General features: G+C 41.1%; 1 protein-coding gene across 1 annotated transcript in view; it reads left to right on the top strand.

Annotated features, from left to right (window-relative positions):
* Positions 1-630: 630 nt before the first annotated feature.
* Positions 631-18,771, top strand: part of LIG6 (DNA LIGASE 6) — an 83,665-nt gene continuing 65,524 nt past the window's right edge. Inside the window, exons 1-7 of the mRNA XM_090013151.1 lie at positions 631-3,322; positions 3,468-3,585; positions 3,730-3,811; positions 7,202-7,304; positions 7,411-7,507; positions 9,124-9,226; positions 11,386-11,502. Of these exons, the coding sequence (XP_089869277.1) occupies positions 631-3,322; positions 3,468-3,585; positions 3,730-3,811; positions 7,202-7,304; positions 7,411-7,507; positions 9,124-9,226; positions 11,386-11,502 (3,312 nt within the window). The remainder of the gene's footprint in view (positions 3,323-3,467; positions 3,586-3,729; positions 3,812-7,201; positions 7,305-7,410; positions 7,508-9,123; positions 9,227-11,385; positions 11,503-18,771) is intronic.

Below are 18,771 nucleotides of genomic sequence, written 5' to 3'. Positions count from 1 at the left end.
TAAATTAACTTGAAATTCAATTTTAAAATATCATTCACTTTTATTTTTTATTTAGAAATTAAATTGGAAATTGAGACAAAAATTTCTCTTTATTAATTTAAATAAATTCTGAAAAATTCAGAGGTATTACACAAAAAGTTGTTTATTTTACAAATCACAAACGATTCGATTCTATTCTTAGTTTTTTTAAAGAAACCGATTTACGTAGTGAACCGATTTTAACTATGCATTGCAAGTGGGTCCCACAACATGATTCGGATCAGGTGCAATCATATGACTCAAAATTTATGTCTGTCCCCACAACTGACAGGCCTGTGTCCCCACGATGGATGGCGATCAGGTGCTTAATGGACAAATGTTTGTGTGTCTCATCTTTTCACCCCCACAACATGCATTTTTTAAGGCATTCTTTAAAACATGAAATAAAATGTTATAATAGCATTTGCCGTACGTGTCGTCTCAGTGTCTATGTGTCCAGTGTATCACAGGCCACACCATTTTGGGTCCCATCATGTACAATTGCCAAGTGGCAAGCGCGGGAAGCGCAACCATTCCGTCCCTGTAAAAGACCCGCCACCTTCTCTCTGCAGCTCTCTCTCTCTCTCTAGAATGTGAAACCCTAATCCCACCATGGCCACCCTCTCCCATCCCGAGGCCGAAGCCCAAGAAATCGACTCCTCCTCCCTCTTCCTCCACCGCTTCTCCCTGTCCTCTGCCCTCCGCCCTCTCCACAACTCCTCTCCACCGATCTCCTTCAAACTCCTCTCAGAGAGCTCCCCTCTCCCTCCTTTCCCTCCCAACTTCCCGGCTTCCAAGCGGATCCCCGGCACCCGCTTCGTCGTCGACGGATTCCGCTCCTCCGGCCCCTTCTCCGTCGCTTACTTCCTCTCCCACTTTCACGCTGACCACTACGCCGGCCTCAGCCCCAACTGGTCCAGGGGACTCGTCTTCTGCTCGCCCGTCACCGCCCGCCTCTGTGCCGCCTGCCTCAACATGCTCGACTGCTTTGTCGTCCCCGTCGAACTCGGCCGCCCGGTTCGGATCGACGGGTGCGAGGTCACGTTCGTTGACGCGAATCACTGCCCCGGTGCCGTTCAGATTCTGATCAAGGTTTGCGAGCCTGGAGGCCGGGAGGAGAGGTATGTTCACACCGGAGATATGAGGTTTTCTAATTCAATGCTAAACGATCGTTTTCTGAATGAATTTGTTGGCTCTGATGCTGTTTTCCTGGATACTACTTACTGCAATCCTCGATTTGTTTTTCCGTCGCAAGGCGACTCGATTGAATATGTAGTGAAAACCATAGAAAGGATCAGGAATAGGGCCTGTAATGAGAATAATGAAGTGGGCAAGAGAAATTCTGTTCTTTTCCTTGTTTCGACTTATGTTATTGGGAAGGAAAAGATCTTGCTGGAGATTTCTCGTCGCATTGGGTGCCCCGTGTTCGTTGATGCTAGGAAAATGGTGATATTGAATGAATTGGGGTTGGGAGGGAGTGGGGAATTCACGGTTGATGCTTCTGCCAGTGATGTTCACGTGGTTGGTTGGAGCGAACTGGGTGAGACTTGGCCTTGCTTTCGGCCTAATTTCTTGAACATGAAGAAAATATTGGATGCGAGAAAGTATTCGAGAGCGGTCGGTTTCGTTCCGACGGGATGGGTTTTTTGTGCAAAACGCGACGACTTTATTGTGAGAGTTAAGGATTCGTGTGAGATTCATCTTGTTCCGTACAGTGAACATTCTAGTTATGACGAGCTTAGGCAGTATATGAGTTTCTTGAGACCGAAGGGCGTTGTTCCGACTGTAGGTGTGGGAAATGGGAAGAAATCAGATAGTGCATATCATCGTGATGTCTCCAAGCATTTTTCTGGATTGATGGATGAGATGGCCAATAAATTAGGCTTCTTGAAGGCGTTCCATTCGAAGTCCCTGAGTAGGCCTGAGCCCCAGAAGCTGGAAACTGGTTTTGTGAACGAAGATGATGGTGTTGGTCTGGAACTACATATGGAGGATCATCTGGAAAATCAAGAGTCAGAAGTGGAATCTGCTCAGTGTGAACTGCAGTTGGATTCTCCAAAGGAAAATGAAAGGGAGCTAAATTCTCGTTCCAGCACTGTGTTGGAAGTGAGTGGAGAAGCTGCTGCATGTTCCCCTTTGGTAGCTGGGGTGGTGATTTCAGACTCTGCAAGTACAGAATCGAATGTGGAAGCAAGCATACAAGAACTTCGAGATTGTTTGCCCGAGTGGGTAACAATGTCTCAGATGGTAAGTCTACTCGGTGAATCAAGAGGGGATATTATTGAAGCAGTATCCCTTTTCTATGAATGTGAAAGGGAACTACACGAGCAGGTTGTTTCTCAAAGTAGAACCGGTTCCAGGCAGATGCTTGATACAAAGTCTGTTGGTGGGCCTTCAGAAAGTTCAGTTTCTGCTTCAAGTTCACTTCCCATGTTAGGATCAATGGTTCTTTCTTGTAAAACAGAGGAACAAACGAGTAGCATGTTCTCGATGAGCAGCTCAAGTCAACCAACAAAATCTCTTTCTTGTAAAACAGAGGAACAAACGAGTAGCATGTTCTCGATGAGCAGCTCAAGTCAACCAACAAAATCTCTTTCTTGTAAAACAGAGGAACAAACGAGTAGCGTGTTCTCAATGAGCAGCTCAAGTCAACCAACGACATCTCTTTCTTGTAAAACAGAGGAACAAAAGAGTAGCATGTTCTCAATGAGCCGCTTAAGTCAGCCAACAAAATCTCCCCTGCCAAAACTTCCCTGTTCTAGAAAAAGGGATGCATTTGGGACAAATAAATCAAAGAAAAAAGCAAGAGCATCCGTGAATTTGAAGTCAGACAATTACAAACAAGTTACAATTACGAAGTTCTTTGGTAAAATGCAAAATAATGTTCCTCTAGATGGTGGTTTGGATGGTGCAGCTGATCAGCAGGTAAAGGATGAGCTTATTCATGAAGCAACCAGCATAGACGGAGGAAAACTATCTCAGCTTCTTCATATACTGGATAGCAATATAACTGTAGATCAAGCTACAATCTTATTGGTGAAGGGAAAAGGTGATGTTAGTCTTGCTTTGGATCTTTTCTACAATGAATCCACTGGCTCGGTTGAGGATGTTGACAGTAAAGTGGGTTCTTGCAGCATGCCGTTTAAATGTCACACCGTTCTGAGTGATGCCAGCCCCACAAAAGAAAACATTTGTCAGGAGAAAGTGATATATATGCCTAGTTTATGTGGTAAAGGAGATCAACTCAACACATCAGCAAATTTTGGGTCGTTACCTCCTGAAATGTATTCACCTCTTGAGCATGGTGGGTGGCTCTAGCGTGTTTTACATATTCCAATTGTTTTATCAAAAATCCACTTAGGGGTGGGCTGGATCTTTCAGATTTTGCACATTTTTGTTGTTTGAGCAATAATATTTTGTATCTTAAAGAATGATGAATTCCTTTGCAGCATGCTGGAGTGTGGGGCAACCTGCACCTTATTTGCATCTTGCACGCACTTTTGAGTTGGTAGAACATGAAAGAGGGAGGTTAAAAGTCACTGCCATGCTATGCAACATGTTCAGAAGGTTTATTTGGCTTTTTCTTCCAATCCTCCTCCCCAAAGTTTGTTGTATGCCTTCATTGCTTTTCAGCAGACATGCTGCCTTGTTTAGAATTTTTTACATGCTTAATGTGCTTCTGACCAGTGCTTGTTCACTTATGTCTTGCAGCTTGCTTGCCTTATCACCTGAGGATGTGCTCCCTGCCATGTATCTGTGCACTAATAGGATTGCTCCCGACTATCAGAATGTGGTTAGTTAATTTAGGCTCTCCATTTTTTAGATAGGCATTTCTTTACTATGCATTCTGTTTCTCTAATATGGGTGAATTAAAATGTCTGCTTCCTCGTCTATTAGACAACTAAGAAAAGTATTCACTTTGTATGGGGGATATCTGTGCCATCAAAGCACATCTTGTTGTCTCTGACATCTTGGGTCATTTTATAGGTCCAAATGGACTTTCTTGTATAGGCATATGGTAGCTAGTAAAGCTATTCATGAAATTCATGTCCTTGAAAGTATCAATTAGTACAAAAAGATGTATGTGAGCAAATTCTATCTTATGGGAATTAATCTATGTCACATGGGTGCGGGTGCGGGAGCGGGTGCGGGGATTCGGCACTTCCAAAAAACCCGGGTGCGGGGGTGCGGCAGGGGCAAAAATGTAATATATATATATATATATATATATATATATATATATATATATATATATATATATATATATATATATATATATATATATATACCCCCGGCGCAGGTCGGGGTTTAGTTTTTTTTGCTGGTGTGTTTGTTTGAAGACTTGTTACTCACGTTTTGCTTGTTGTGTACTTTAGCTCAACAAGACAAAATTGATGAACCGAAAGGATTGGCAATATGATCGACCCAGCCTGCTGCGTTCTGCTGACTGTCATGATTCAATCATGTCTGAAACTCCCTGGTCTTCACGAAAAAAAATATAAGTGAAAGGTTTGACGTGGTTTGTTGGAGAGAGCGTCTTCACGAGGCCTACGATGCCACTGCCACGCCACTGCCTAGGGTTCTTCAAATTTTATTTTATATACAGTCGCATACAGATGACAACTAAAAGAAATTTATTGGATTTGACATGTGGAAAAGAGAGGTCTACACAAGGCTACGGCTAGAGCACCCATCTCGTCAGGAGAAAAGTGAATACAAATAGCCACCAAGGCTCTACCACCACCATTATCATTTATTATGGAGAGAGAAAATCCTTGACGAAAAAGGATCTCGTTGGTTGAAGCATAAAGACTTCAAAAGGCTCTTGAATTTTGGTTTTAATTTTTGAGGAAGATGGATCATCATTTCCAAGTTAACAGTATGTTTTCCAACGCTGTGAATTAATTGTTTGGAGCAGAGTTACCAGTCGAGGAAGCGGGAGCGGGAAGCGATACGGGAAGCGGGAGCGGGAAGCGAGGCACTTTCAAAAATTTAGGAAGCGGGGAAGCGTGGGACCACTTAGAAGAAAATTCCGAACCGTCTCGGAAACGACCTAGGAAGCGAACCGGAAGCGACCTAGGAAGCGAACCGGAAGCGAGGGGGAAGCGAAAAAATGAAAAAAATGGGGAAGCGAGGGGGAAGCGTGGGGGAAACGTGGGGGAAGCGTGGGGGAAGCGTGGGGGAAGCGCGTTTCCCATAAAAGGGGGACGCGCTTCCCATAAAAGGGAAGCGCGCTTCCCAAAAAAGGGGGACGCTTCCCCTCACGCTTCGGAAGCGCGACGTTTCGCGCTTCCGAAGCGCGCTTCGGGGAAGCGCGCTTCCCCTTTTGCCTAGGCGCTTCCGGTAACTCTGGTTTGGAGGCAGGAATAGCATGGGATGCCAACAAAGCTCGTCAGATGTTGTGGACACAAGTGCCCCTTTATAAAACAAGAGTAGCACAATTGTCCAATTTTTTTTTTTTAAATTCTGCAGCCCATTTCATAGGGCAATTTTTTTTAAAAAAAAATCCAAACAAAAATGGATCGAAATGACCCTGGGTGCGGTCAACGCACCCAGGATCGGGTTGACCGCACTCGGTGCCGCACCCGCACCCACGTCGAGTCGCGTCGACGCGGGTGCGGCACCCTGCTAGCCGAATCCCTGTGACATAGGAAATAATTTGATAAGGCAAATGCTAAATTGAACCCATAAGCTTCCGCTTATATCCTTCTAGCACAACATGCACTGAAGATGTAAATTTCTTTGTTCAACAAAAATTTAGATTTCGCTGCCTTTTACTACCAAGAAAAAAGGTGACCAAATTGAAGAAAAGCCTTTCCATTTTTCCCTTGTGTTTGTGTGTGTATGTTTGTGTTTTGGGGTGTGTGTGTGTGTGGGGGGGGGGTCGGTTTGTTAGGTGGGTTCATGCACATGTGTGTGTGTGTGTGTGTGTGTGATGTTCAATTAAAAAATGTATAAGTATAATTAAAAAAAGTAAGCAAGGTTCTTCTCCATGTGAGATGAATACAAATGTGTGGTGTGTAATGAAGTATGCAGAAAAATAAAGAATGCTAAAAGCATTCACAATGACCAACAATGGACCAATACACAAGAGAGATAATAGCCAAGTCCACTATGAGACAACATAAACAAGCCTTGAGAAAGGCACAAACTAAAAATAAATACTCTTTATTGAAAGAGAGAGCTCTAGAGCTCATTGAATACAAAGGGGTTCACCCCTATTTATACACCCACAATGGGTCTCAAAAGAAGAGCCAAAAGGGGGCTCCCATAGAGTCGTTGGGAGCCCCCAACGCTCACAAATGTGACCGTTGGGGGCCCCAACGACTCTATGTGGGACCCTTTTGGGGTTGGGTTTTGAGACAAAAAAAAACGAAAAAAAGAAATAGTTGTTTACTAAAACAACTATGTGAAAAGTTGATAATACCCCTATCGGGTATTATACACATATATATAGACATATATATAGTTTAGTTACATATATTTTAACAGTATGCAACTCTCTGTATTTTTATACGTATGACATGGTGACTCGACCCTATTGACTTGTGGCTTGGTTCAATCCAATTACTTGGACAAGAGAGTCCTACAAGTCTTGGCAGTGAGGTTGACCCATCAAGTTTTTAAACAATGGTAAATAATTTAGAAACATAACATGCATATGTCCTCTAGCATGTTTCGTATGCATGACCAAATTTTTTGCATGTTTACAACTTCTGATTTGGATAAGTTTCTGATCTAGATGAGCTCTGGCTAATCAATGATTTCATCCACGGTATTTGTTTCCTGGTTCTCTACTTGTTTAGAAGGTTTGTGTCTATTGGTTCTTAACTTCTTTTGTGTTATGTTCAAGTTAGAACGATTCTTTAGAATTAAGGGCACGATTTCTCCAAAAGTAGCATGCTAATATAAAATTTCTTAAGTTTAATAGAAGGCCTAATTATGTTGATAGTACTTTCTAATTATATTTGAATTGCTGATGTTTGCTATGGTATTGGTTATAAGTTATTCCCGCAGTCAGTGTTTTAGATACTTAATTGTTGGACTGGGCAGGAGGGGTGGGGTGAGGTGGGGTTGGGGGTGGTGGTGGTGGAAGGATATGCTGTGGACCTTTCTTTTCGTAAAACTTTTCTTCAGATTAAGATGCCTGTGTAATTATTTCATGATTTTTATACCTTATCAGGAGTTAAATGTTGGTTCCAGTCTTGTAGCTTCAGCAATAGAAGAGGCATGTGGAACAAACAGGTCCAAAATAAGAGAAATGTACAATAGCTTAGGAGATCTTGGTAGGACCTTGTATGACTGCTCTAATTGTTGTTCTATTACTGCCTTTTTTTGTCCATGATATTAACAATCTCATGGTATAATTATCTTCTTGTATGACTTGTATAGGTGATGTAGCACAAGCTTGCCGACAGACACAGTCACTTCTTTCACTCCCACGCCCAGTTTATGTCCGTGAGTTATTTTCTGTGCTTCAGCAAATAAGGTATATTTTCTTTTGTTGAAACATTTTTTGCAGTTTGACTGGTTTTAACACTTTTCCTGTTAACATGTTTTGTTTTTTTGCCAAATTTTTGAAAGGCATGTGTTTGAAACTTTGAATTTAGTAGGAAAAGAAGCTGTTCTGTCCAGATCCTTGTTTTGAAAAAGAACTAAAGCATATTATGCATTTGTAAGAGGTTATTTCTTATAGAACATAGATGCTACATTTGATCATGTTACAAAGTTGTAGCATATCTACCTAGTGTTTCCAGTGTAACCTTTTTTGTTAATTCTTTTTGTTGGATAATAAGCACCTGAGAAAAATTAAAGGATCAAAGCAAAAAATAAAAAAAGGAACATGTATAGCCTTCATACTAGATCTTGATAGCTGTGAGAAGGTAACAAAAAATGAATCATAATCAAGTTGATAGCAGAGAAACTAAAGTAAAAAATGTGTGTGTGTATGGGGCAAATTTTTGGTACTAATGAAGGTAAGGAACCATTGAGTAGAACAAGGTTATAAGTGTCGTATTGTTACTTGTATCGGTCGGGCCCAAAGTAACACCGTATAGTAAAATTTTAATAAATTTTTTTAAAAAAATCCCAAAAAATTAACAAAAATTCTAAAAAAGTCATATCACATGAAACAATGCTTAATTGCACAAAATACAACTATAAAATCACATAACATTTATATCTCTATGAGCCGCATAAGACATCATCAAACATCAATTAATATAGAATCATAGCTAATATTGCATGCATATCTCACACGAACAATGCCAAATATTAAATATCTTGCAATTAAGAACATGCCACAAGATTCATACTTTCATATTACATAAACAAAAATATTATGGCAATAGTTGCACTCGATTTTCAATCAATTTCCACTTATTACTTGAGTGCGCCATTGCCATGCCGGATCATCTTATGCCATCTTTGTTGGAGGAATGTGGAGCCTGATTTTTACGTTGGTGGGGGGTCATAGACCCAAGGCGATTTTTTTTAAAGAGTAGCTTTATAATTTTACTCATAATAATTTTTTTTTATCTTAACCCATATGAAGAACTCGCCCCTCAAGAGGCCTTTTAAGCCCAAAATAAAAAAATCGAGTTTCAGGTCCTTTTTAAGTGTGCCACACTCATATTGTACGATACGACACGATACAAACAAACAACCTTGGAGTAGAACTCACTCTTCAAAATTTTTCAATTGTTTGTACATCAAATGTGATCTACGTGGTTTGTTTAGTAGGAAACATGTTTGAATCACGTGATTATGACAAGCATGGTTTTAAAGGGATTAAAAAATCATTGGCCCACAATGTGCCAAAACTCCATAACTCAAGAAATCGTGCTTTTACATAAGGGTTTGATCCTTGGTAAACAAACCATGCTGAGCACATCTATGTCTAGATTGAGTTGATACAACTTGCACCTATGATTTCTAGCTCAATAGTTTTGTACCTTCATTAGTGCCAAATATTTCCCTATGTATGGAACTTATACTCACATGTTGATATTAGGTATTAGTAAGACTTGTATGCTATAATTTTCATTCATGTGATTTATCATTAATATGTTTGCTAATGAAATATTATTTTATGGCACTCACAAGTACTGAAGCAGGCAGTGGAAGCACTATTCGGAAAAAGAATCTTATTGTGAACCTTATGAGGTCTTGTCGTGAAAAGGAAATGAAATTTCTTGTTCGAACATTGGTATGAGACACAATTTTTTTTTTCAGTATCCATAATTTAATAGATTTGATTTGTGTTTCTTGTTTTCATTTTCCATCATCAGTTATTTGTCTTTGATATTCTACATTTTGGATTTCATTTGTTCTTTTTTTATATTTTGTTGTTTACTTTCATCAATATTGAATATCCCTTACATTGGTCTTATAAAATTTTGCATCTAGTTTTTTATTTTAAAATCTTATATAATAGTAAAAATTGTGGCATTAACATTACTGCTAATTGAGTGTTTCATGAGTTCAATTGTTCATTGTCGTGCTGTTTTTAGAGCCAAGTCTGTTATTCAAATTTCCTTTTCCAACCAGTTATGTGACTCTTTCATCTGTAAGACTAAGCGTCCAGGTGGTATTTTTGTTATCTTTGTAATATTGCTTGGCATTAAATGTATATTCACCTAAGTATTAGACAGGGCATGGTGGTAATTCTGGCATAGCAGTTATATGCAATAAGAGAGATGTGTCAGCAGTCTCTTAATGGGCTGGACACAAGAGGTTCTCTATTCTACCTTTTCTTCTACTTCTTTCTTCTTTCATGCTTTGTCCCTTCTCTAGTATGTACCAGTCATATACAATAAGAAGTGTTTCAGCCTCTTCCAGTAGGCTTGGCATGAGGTGTTCTGTTTTAGTTCTTCTTCCTCTGTTTCTTTCTTTCATTTTTTCTTCTCTGCTATTTCTTTATTAAGAATAACATGGTATCATAGTGCTCAAACTCCTATGTGCATTCGACATGATCCTGAGAAGATCCAAGCACTTTATGCTCTTTCAAACCTGCATCTGAATCAAGGATTAGTTCTTCTCTTTTTTAATTTTTGTCTTCTTACTTCTTTCATACTTTATCATTGTTCTTTGGTTTTGGTTTAAGATTAGGGATATGGTTAGGGTTAGTCAAGCAAAGCAATCACGAAACGAGCATCAACCAATATTTGGATCCGAAACCCTGACATTAATCAACCGGATTGGCAGATGTAAAAGTAGCTGACTGAATACGATTTGTGGACTTTATCTTGATTCTTGACTGACTCAACAACTAATCGGCTATGTCTGATGGATACTTCATTTTGGTCCCTGCATCGTGTCCCTTTTTATGCTAATCCATATTAAATACTTCATAAAAATGGCTGTATCTGCGTATTTGCAGCCGTATCCATGTGATGTAGCTAATCAGTCTTTGATGTCTGGTGCTGGGAAAGACAGCAAACAAAATGCAAAGAATGATGAAAGGAAGTCGGGAACGATGCTAGGTCTCGGAAAACATGTAGGCAATTTGGGAGAGGTACAATGTGCAGGAAAATAGGACAGCAGGGATTGCTGCAAACCGCTGATGAGATGTAGATCACAGAATGCAAAAGAGAAGACGGTTTTGCTGATATATTTCCTATCAAATAATAGGGATGGTATTGCAGACATTACACTAACTTAATTGCAATCAGTTTCTCGCCATGGTTAAGTGAATGATACTTGAAGAAAGACCATTTGTCCTAATGGAAAAAGAGGTTATTTTTTAAGAATAGTAATAAGAGGACTTCTTTGATATATCCCAGATATTTGGGATTGCTGTGGAATATACACATCTGTGTGTGTATGTCCGTGCTTTCATTATGACAAAATGCCTTTTACCCTTAAGTGCATGCCATTATGTAAAGTATATGTAGGGCATATAGCTTGTTATGCCTGTTACTTAGATACAGTTATTAAGATCCTTTGCATATATGGACTTCTTATTGAAATAAAAGCTTATCTGGAGCAAGTCTTTAGTGAGAAATGCACATTTGGATACAAAGGCATATCAGAAATGGGTCAGTTTTCAATATTGAGGCTAGAGGATAATATTCCTAAAAACGTTAAGGCAGCATTGTTTTTGGAAATGAATCCATCACGATTATCATTTTATTGTGATATTTTATTAAGGAAATTCTTTCGAAAAAATAAATTTCTTTTTCTTTTAATTTTTTTATGAAAAGCTATTAAAATGTTTATAGTATTTTTAGAAAAGAAATAAATCATTTAAGTTACCCTAAAGCACTGTGCTGCATATCTTAATATTGTAGTGGTTGCTATATTTTTTGGTGGTATTTGTTTCCAGACCTTGTTTGAGTAGGCTATATCTGTTCAATTGATTTATAGGTGAGGAATATGCGTATTGGTGCCATGATGGGGACAGTTCTACCAGCACTTGCACAAGCTGTGGCGATGAATTTGCAGCCAAATTTGTCTCAAGAGTCCCTTAAAACACAACTTCAGGTTATTTCTACATAATGCCTTGAAAATCTATTGAAGGAAATGTTTTTTTCTTGGTTCAATTTTGTCTGGAGTAATTTACATCCTTTGCACATAGTTTTATGGAGTGGTCTGTGCCCACTTTCAGACTTCAATCTTGGAGTTTGTATTATCTATTGTGGTAATTTAAAATACAAGAGTAAGTCTTTGTTTTCTACTTATTCATGTTAATTATCTGCTTTGCAAGTTCTGTCTTTTCTGTGTTTCTCAACTAATTAGAAGTTTTGCAAAAGGTGTATGGACGGGACTTTTCCTCCCCTCTCTTTTATCATCATCACTGAACTTTCCTTTAATATGATTTCTCTCTCTCTCTCTCTCTCTATCTATCTATATATATATATATTATATGTGCATATATTTGGTACAATCATTTGTATTTACAATCTAGTCGGGATATGATGATGCACATTATTTTTTATTCAGTCTGAAAGTTATTACACACATATATAAAGGACACCCACATGTTCATAAGAAATAAGAGCTTTAGCAGCGGTTGCGACTGCTGCTAAAGCTCTTTTTTCCGCCCAGACTTTTAGAGGCGGTCAAAGACCACCACTAAAAGTGTTTTTACGCAACACTTGTCACATGCCGGGCGTGTCCGTCGAAAGGAGGTTCGACGTTACCCCCTTTCGTATATATAATGTCATGTTTGATGATGATTGCTGAGTTCACCGTGTTGGTGAGTTCTGAGTGGAACACTTAATCTAAGTTATTAGAGCCTAATAAACATTTGATTGGTTCTTGATAATGTCTGGGTGTCATGCGCATAAGGTTCTGGATGGATCTTAAAATTCTGAACCATCAATATAATTTTGCTGATCTGGTGAGGTTGTTGGTGAATGGCCCTGCCAGATGTATCTGGAGGTGTCACAGCATGTGGGAACAGGACACAGGTCTCAAACTGCTGTACGTTGTATCCATACTCTTGGATGGCTGCTGTGCTTGCCATCTGATATCAGCAAGGGACTGATTTATGAGTGATAGATCATTGAGATGTTGAATCAGATACTTGTGGGAATGCAATTAAAAATGCTTGCCTTGTGACTGTGGCAGGGGAGTAGTCCAGCTTGTATGTTCCTGGTGAATGGATTGTCAATGCTGTGCCATGGACACTCCATTTTGATTCTCACTTTGTGTCCTTTCATATGCCAGTCATCTTGAAAACTTTATAAAATTGGCTGTGTCAGGGAGCCTAAATGTAATTCCATGATGTGCTATATCATACAGACGCTGCATTTTGATTCTCACTTCGTGTCCCCCTTATATGCTAGTCATATTGAAAGCTTTATAAAATTGGCCATGTCCCCGTATCCACTGCCGTCTCCAGGTGCAACTGCTTGCTGTGAACGCCCCAATTTTTTCAAAAAAATCCAAAAAAACCCCTTTTGCCCATGGCCTTTCTCTGAATAAACTGGGCCAATTTCTGATTAAATCCATTCATTTCTCAGATTCACTGGAATCCAGATTCAGTTTTTATTTCTTATCCAAATCGGATATCCAGATCCAATTCTGATCCCAGATCTCTTATTGTTCAAAAAATCAAAAAAATCAAGTCTGAATTTTCTCAGATGTTTTATCTAGATCCGATCTCAATTTGAGATCCAAAATCAATATTTTCTGAAAATTCTGGATCCAGATCCACTTTGGAGTTCATTTTTTTTGAAATAAACCTGGTATTTTCCAAAAACCTCATTTTCAGAAAATCTTAAATATTTCAAAATAAATATTTTACAAAAATCTTTCAAAAGACCTCATTTGGGTCCCCTTTTTGTAAAAAATCCCTCGTATTTTCTCATATCTTTAGATCTTTTTATCAAAAACCTAAAAAAATTCCGGAAAATATAGCTTTTTACACCATTTTTTTTAAGAAACACTTGTAAATGAACCCTCTTTTTGAAAATCCCTAAAAATAAAAGATCATTTTGAAAAATGGTGTAACGCCCCAAAATCGTGGACTTAAAACCTTTTATGAAAAATGTTGAAAGCTTTGAAATCAATCATTCATCAGAGTTTGAAACAAAAGTTCGGCGGAAGATCAGGTTCAAAATAGCAAGTCCCTAGACTTTGGACGCATTACAATACAAATGCAATCTTCCCCTTATAAACCGTTTTGCAACTCGAATATATATTTTATTGAAATGAAAAGAAGAACCACGTTTTGGTAATACAGTTTTAGAACTCAAGAGTTCTAATCATAATAGATGGTTTCAAAGGAACTTTATACTACATTTACCAAAAGTGTTCCAAGGAGCGCAACATCAGGAAAGGAGTCTCGCCTTGAACGCATCACGTCATTGTGCCATCGCAAGCAGTATAACATGTTCACCACCTGCCCATGTAATGAGTCAGTCTCACAACAGACTAGTAGGGGTGCAAAAGACAAGAAAGAACAAAGGCTACAATAAGCAAGATAATCGCTAGATCAAGCAGGAAAAAACAAGACTAGCAGATCTAAAAGTACTCTGGAATAAGCAAAACTCTAATAAAGCAAACAACTACGTACAAGAGCAGTAAGAACCATAGTGCTAAATAAGCAACTATAGCAATCCAAAAGATAATATAGGTGAAGAGTAAGTAACTCTATCCAACAGTCAAGCAAAGCAATTGCATAAGACAATCATTCATAATAATGCTCGTAATATGTATACAAGTACTATTGGGTGACTCAATCCATCGGCAAGTAGCTACATTAATTGTAAGGCACAAGCTATTGCCTATGTCACATGGGTGCGGGTGCGGGTGCAGGGGTGCGGCAGGGGCAAAAATGTAATATATATATACATACCGTAGGTTCCCCCGGCGCGGGTCGGGGTCCAGTTATCGACCAAGCCTGCTGCGTTCTGCTGACTGTCATGATTCAATCATGTCTGAAATTCACTGGTCTTCACGAAAAAAAATATTAGCAAAGGTTTGATGTGGTTTGTTGGAGAGAGTCTTTACGAGGCCTACGGCTCCACTGCCACGCCACCGCCTAGGGTTCTTCAAATTTCATTTTATATACAGCTGCACACAGATGACAGCTAAAAGAAATTTATTCGATTTGACATGTGGAAAAGAGAGGTCTACACAAGGCTACAACATCTCGTCAGGAGAAAAGTGAATACTAATAGCCACCAAGGCTACCACCATCATTATCATTTATTATGGAGAGTGAAAATCCTTGACGAAGAAGGATCTGGATTGTTGAAGCCTTGAAGGATAAAGACTTCAAAAGGCTCTTGAATTTTTGTTTTAATTTTTGAGGAAGATGGATCATCATTTCCAAGTTAGCAATGTGTTTTCCAACGCTGCGAATTAATTGTTTGGAGGTAGGAATAACATGGGAATCTGGGATGCCAACAAAGCTCGTGAGATGTTGTGGACACAAGTGCCCCTTTATAAAACAAGAGCAACATCAAGCAACTGTCAACAAATTTCTTTTTTAAATTCCGCAGCCCATTTCGTAGGGCAATTTTTTTTAAAAAAAATCCAAAAAATGGACCGAAATGACCCTGGGTACGGTCAACGTACCCAGGATCGGGTTGACCGCACCCGGTGCCGCACCCGCACCTGAACCCGCGTCGCGTCGCGTCGATGCGGGTATGACACCCTGCTAGCCGAATCCCTGTGACATAGGTTATTGCATTACAAGCAATTCATAAGCTATTCATGATAATATATCATACAGTAGCAGTTATATCACAAAATGTAATAACTAACATAATGTTAATAGTATAAGTAATTGACTAGTATGAGAAGGTAGTTAGTATTTAGCAAATAATTGCGTAAGCAGTTTAACCAATTAGAGTAACGCCTCAACAGACATACATAGCTCAACGAGTAGCGTATCGAACTACAGAGCTAACAAGCAAGCAAGCAATGCACGTCACAACACGCATATCTCATAATCATGTGTGTAAGTTATATCTTGTCTTATTCGCCGTTGTGGGTACGCATAAGGCAAACGTAGAAACAGTCGGAATCGATTTGGGGGTTCATTATGCTATGTATTTTATTATACCCCGAATGACTGACTGAGTCCGCTCCTAAGGGGATGGCCAGTGACCAAGAGAGTAAATCCCCAAAGGCAAACAAAGGCCCAATGGATGCGCATCCGATCTTCTGCAGAAGTGGCCTGAAGGATTTCTCCTAACCTTTGATGACTGGGGAAGTCGGATCTTTGCTCGAAATTGCCATTAATGACTGTCCATCAGAGTTTTGTACCATCCATCCTCTCTCTTGATGAACCATCCCGAATGAGCACGATGGGGGGTTTCTTAACCGCCGTCCCATTATACATGCTCTGGTCTTTCAACCCAATTGGGCATTTTGCCTGTGAAGGCGCATGATTATCATTTATGTAAATTATACACGCCATTGCGCGTTCGAGGCAACCATACACCTCTCATCCTACTCACCGCAGTACGCAACGTACCTGTTCAAAAGTACAACCACGATGAGAGGGGTCAACTCATAGCGAGGGTAGAAACATCACTCTTGTGATCTCAAACACATGCCATTGCATGTTCGAGGTAAACATAGACCTCTCATCCTACTCATCGTAGTACGCAACGTACCTGTTCAAAAATATAACCATGATGAGAGGGGCATGAATCTCTCGCAGAAAATCCCCCAACGCATCTGCTTTAAAGAAGTCCACAGTGAACTCATTCAAGTTTCAACCTATCGTGCTCGGGTCCTTTAGACAATCACAAGCATTCTGCCTATTAGGCGAAATCAACATAACATGATTAAATTAATGTGTCAATACACGCTACAGACCTTTCGTCCTGCTCTTCGTAGCCCAAACATATCGTACATGACTAAGAGTGCAACTACAAGAGGAGGTACATGGATTCCTCGTAAGAAATCCAACAATACCTTCACGAAGAAAGGAAGGCACTACTATCTTGGTTGAACCAGAAAGCCTAGAAAATAGGTCTCGCATCAAAAGTGATGTAACGCCGATTTAGCGATGACGCAAGTACCTCGCTAGGATCCCCGCCCTACTCGTGCATAGGCTCCTAAACAAGGTTATTTGAGTCGTATCGGATAGGCGAACTGAGGTTGTAACACACCTCTCCCAAATACATCGATTTGGGAGATCCGGCCGCTATCTCTACTTTACAAGCTATACATTCTTGAAAATAGGTTTGCACCTAAGACCATCATCTTTGGAGAACCGAAGTGCATAAGTGTGTGCATCGTGGCCTTTAAGACAAGTGAAACGATATACACTATACACTCAAAGTTGCACTCAGAGAGTGCAAGCTGACAAGGGGCAAACTCGTGCACATACTAATACAATGGCAAATCGAAGGGCAAGACTCGATGGGCGAAGCTGCACCGCGAGGGTAGAACGCTAGGGCTACACACGAGGTATGAAATCATACCTCGATCATCGAAACACACAAGCAGGCAACTACGCACGCAACTCACGAGGTATGAGATCCTATACTGACTAAGCAAGTGTAAAGGACGACTCACGAGGCATGGGGGTTGCACCTCGATTAAACGATAAACATAAGCAAGTAAAAGAGCATACGACAGAGATAAGAATACATGCATGAGCAAAGCATATGCACGAAATGCAGCAGCAAGGTAAAGACGAACACATACGAAAGTAAGTGCAACAACCAATATCACAACAATAAGAAAGTAAGGTTCGAAGAGTAAAACAAGTAGCAAGGCCATGACGCATAAAGCGCGGGGCACAAGTAAATGCAAGAAAGTAAAGTGCGAGAACGTAAAGGAGGACCAAGATTGCATCCTGGAGAACAAGGCAGACATATACAAGTAAATGCCATGGCGCAAAGGGCGGGGCAGCAAGAAAGTAAAGTACGAAAAAGTAAAGAGGACAAGGATCGCGAAACCGCGTCCTTGAGTTAAAAGACATGAAATGTAAAGACATGAATGAAAAGCCTAGGTACATATAGCGCGGCGGCAACATAAAGGAAAATGCGAGAAAGTAAAGAGGACAAGAATCGCGAAACCGCGTCCTTGAAGGTAAAAACATACGTATATATATTATACGTATACATATATCATCCTCTTTTAGTTATCTTTTCTTATTTTAGCATTTATCCGCTCATTGTCCTTTCACGCAAGAATCTCCTACCTTAAGGGGTTGCGGGTCCTCATACGCCAGCGGCGTAGGTAAGCACAAGCTCGAGCCACGAAGGCGAGCTGGATCCACCGTTCAACCTGGGATGCTTAGAACATTAGTATCCGTCGTAATATAAACGAGAAGCAACAGACGCAGCAAGGCCTCCTGCCTGCAGGAGGCAGATGCAGGAACTCTGCATCCTGCAGACAAGGGTGCCAGAGGTAGGGGCCTCAGCCTTGCCTGACAACAGCAGCAGAGGCAGGGAGTAGGAGCTCCTTGTCTGCCAGCACAAAGAAAGGCAGGGGAGGGAGCAGAAGCTCTCCGCCACAACAAGGCATGCCACAACAAGACGGGGGGGAAACACTCCCTGTCAGAACAGGATCTCGGACAGGGGCACCGCCCTGCTGGGAACAGGCAGGGGCGACCGACAGCAAGAACAAGGCAAGGGGGCAAAGCCTCTTGCCGGAGAACAAATGAAATGCAGGGGGCAAGCCCCTGCTCGAAAACAGGAAAGCAGGGGGGCTTCGCCCCCTGCCGACAAAACGCAGGAGGCAGGGGGGCAGAACCCCCTGCCGAGGAGCAATAGAGGGTGCAGGGGGGCTTCGCCCCCTGCAAGGAAAACGACTGAAGGCAGGGGGGCCTTGCCCCCTGCCGACAAACAAAAGAAGGTAGGGGGGCGAAGCCCCCTGTCGAGAAGCAACACAAAGGCAGGGGGACCTCACCCCCTACCCCAAAACAACAGGAGAGCAGGGGGGCTCCGCCCCCTGCCGGGACAACAACATAAGGTTGGGGGGCGAAGCCCCCTGCCGAAAAACAAGAGCAACGACAGGGGGGCCTCGCCCCCTGTCAGGAAACAAAAGAAGGCAGGGGGCTTGTCCCCTACCGAACACAGGTTAGGGTAGGGAGGCAAAGCCCCCTGACAGAGGACCCCAAGAGGTAGGGGGCGAAACCCCTGCCGAAAAACAATAAAGCGACAGGGGGTGGAGCCCACTGCCGACAAGCGGCGACGACAGGGGGCTCAGCCCCCCTGTCGACCGACTACAAAAAGGCAGGGGGTAACCCCCTGCTGACAAGAGGTGACAACAGGGGGCTCAGCCCCTTGTCGACCAACTCCTCACAAAGGAGAAGAAAAGGAGGGGAGGGTTTTT

Source organism: Nuphar pumila, chromosome 7 (genome assembly GCF_984573655.1).
Source record: "Nuphar pumila chromosome 7, dmNupPumi1.hap1.1, whole genome shotgun sequence".
Lineage (NCBI taxonomy): Eukaryota > Viridiplantae > Streptophyta > Magnoliopsida > Nymphaeales > Nymphaeaceae > Nuphar > Nuphar pumila.
This window is presented reverse-complemented; position numbering and strand designations above follow the sequence as displayed.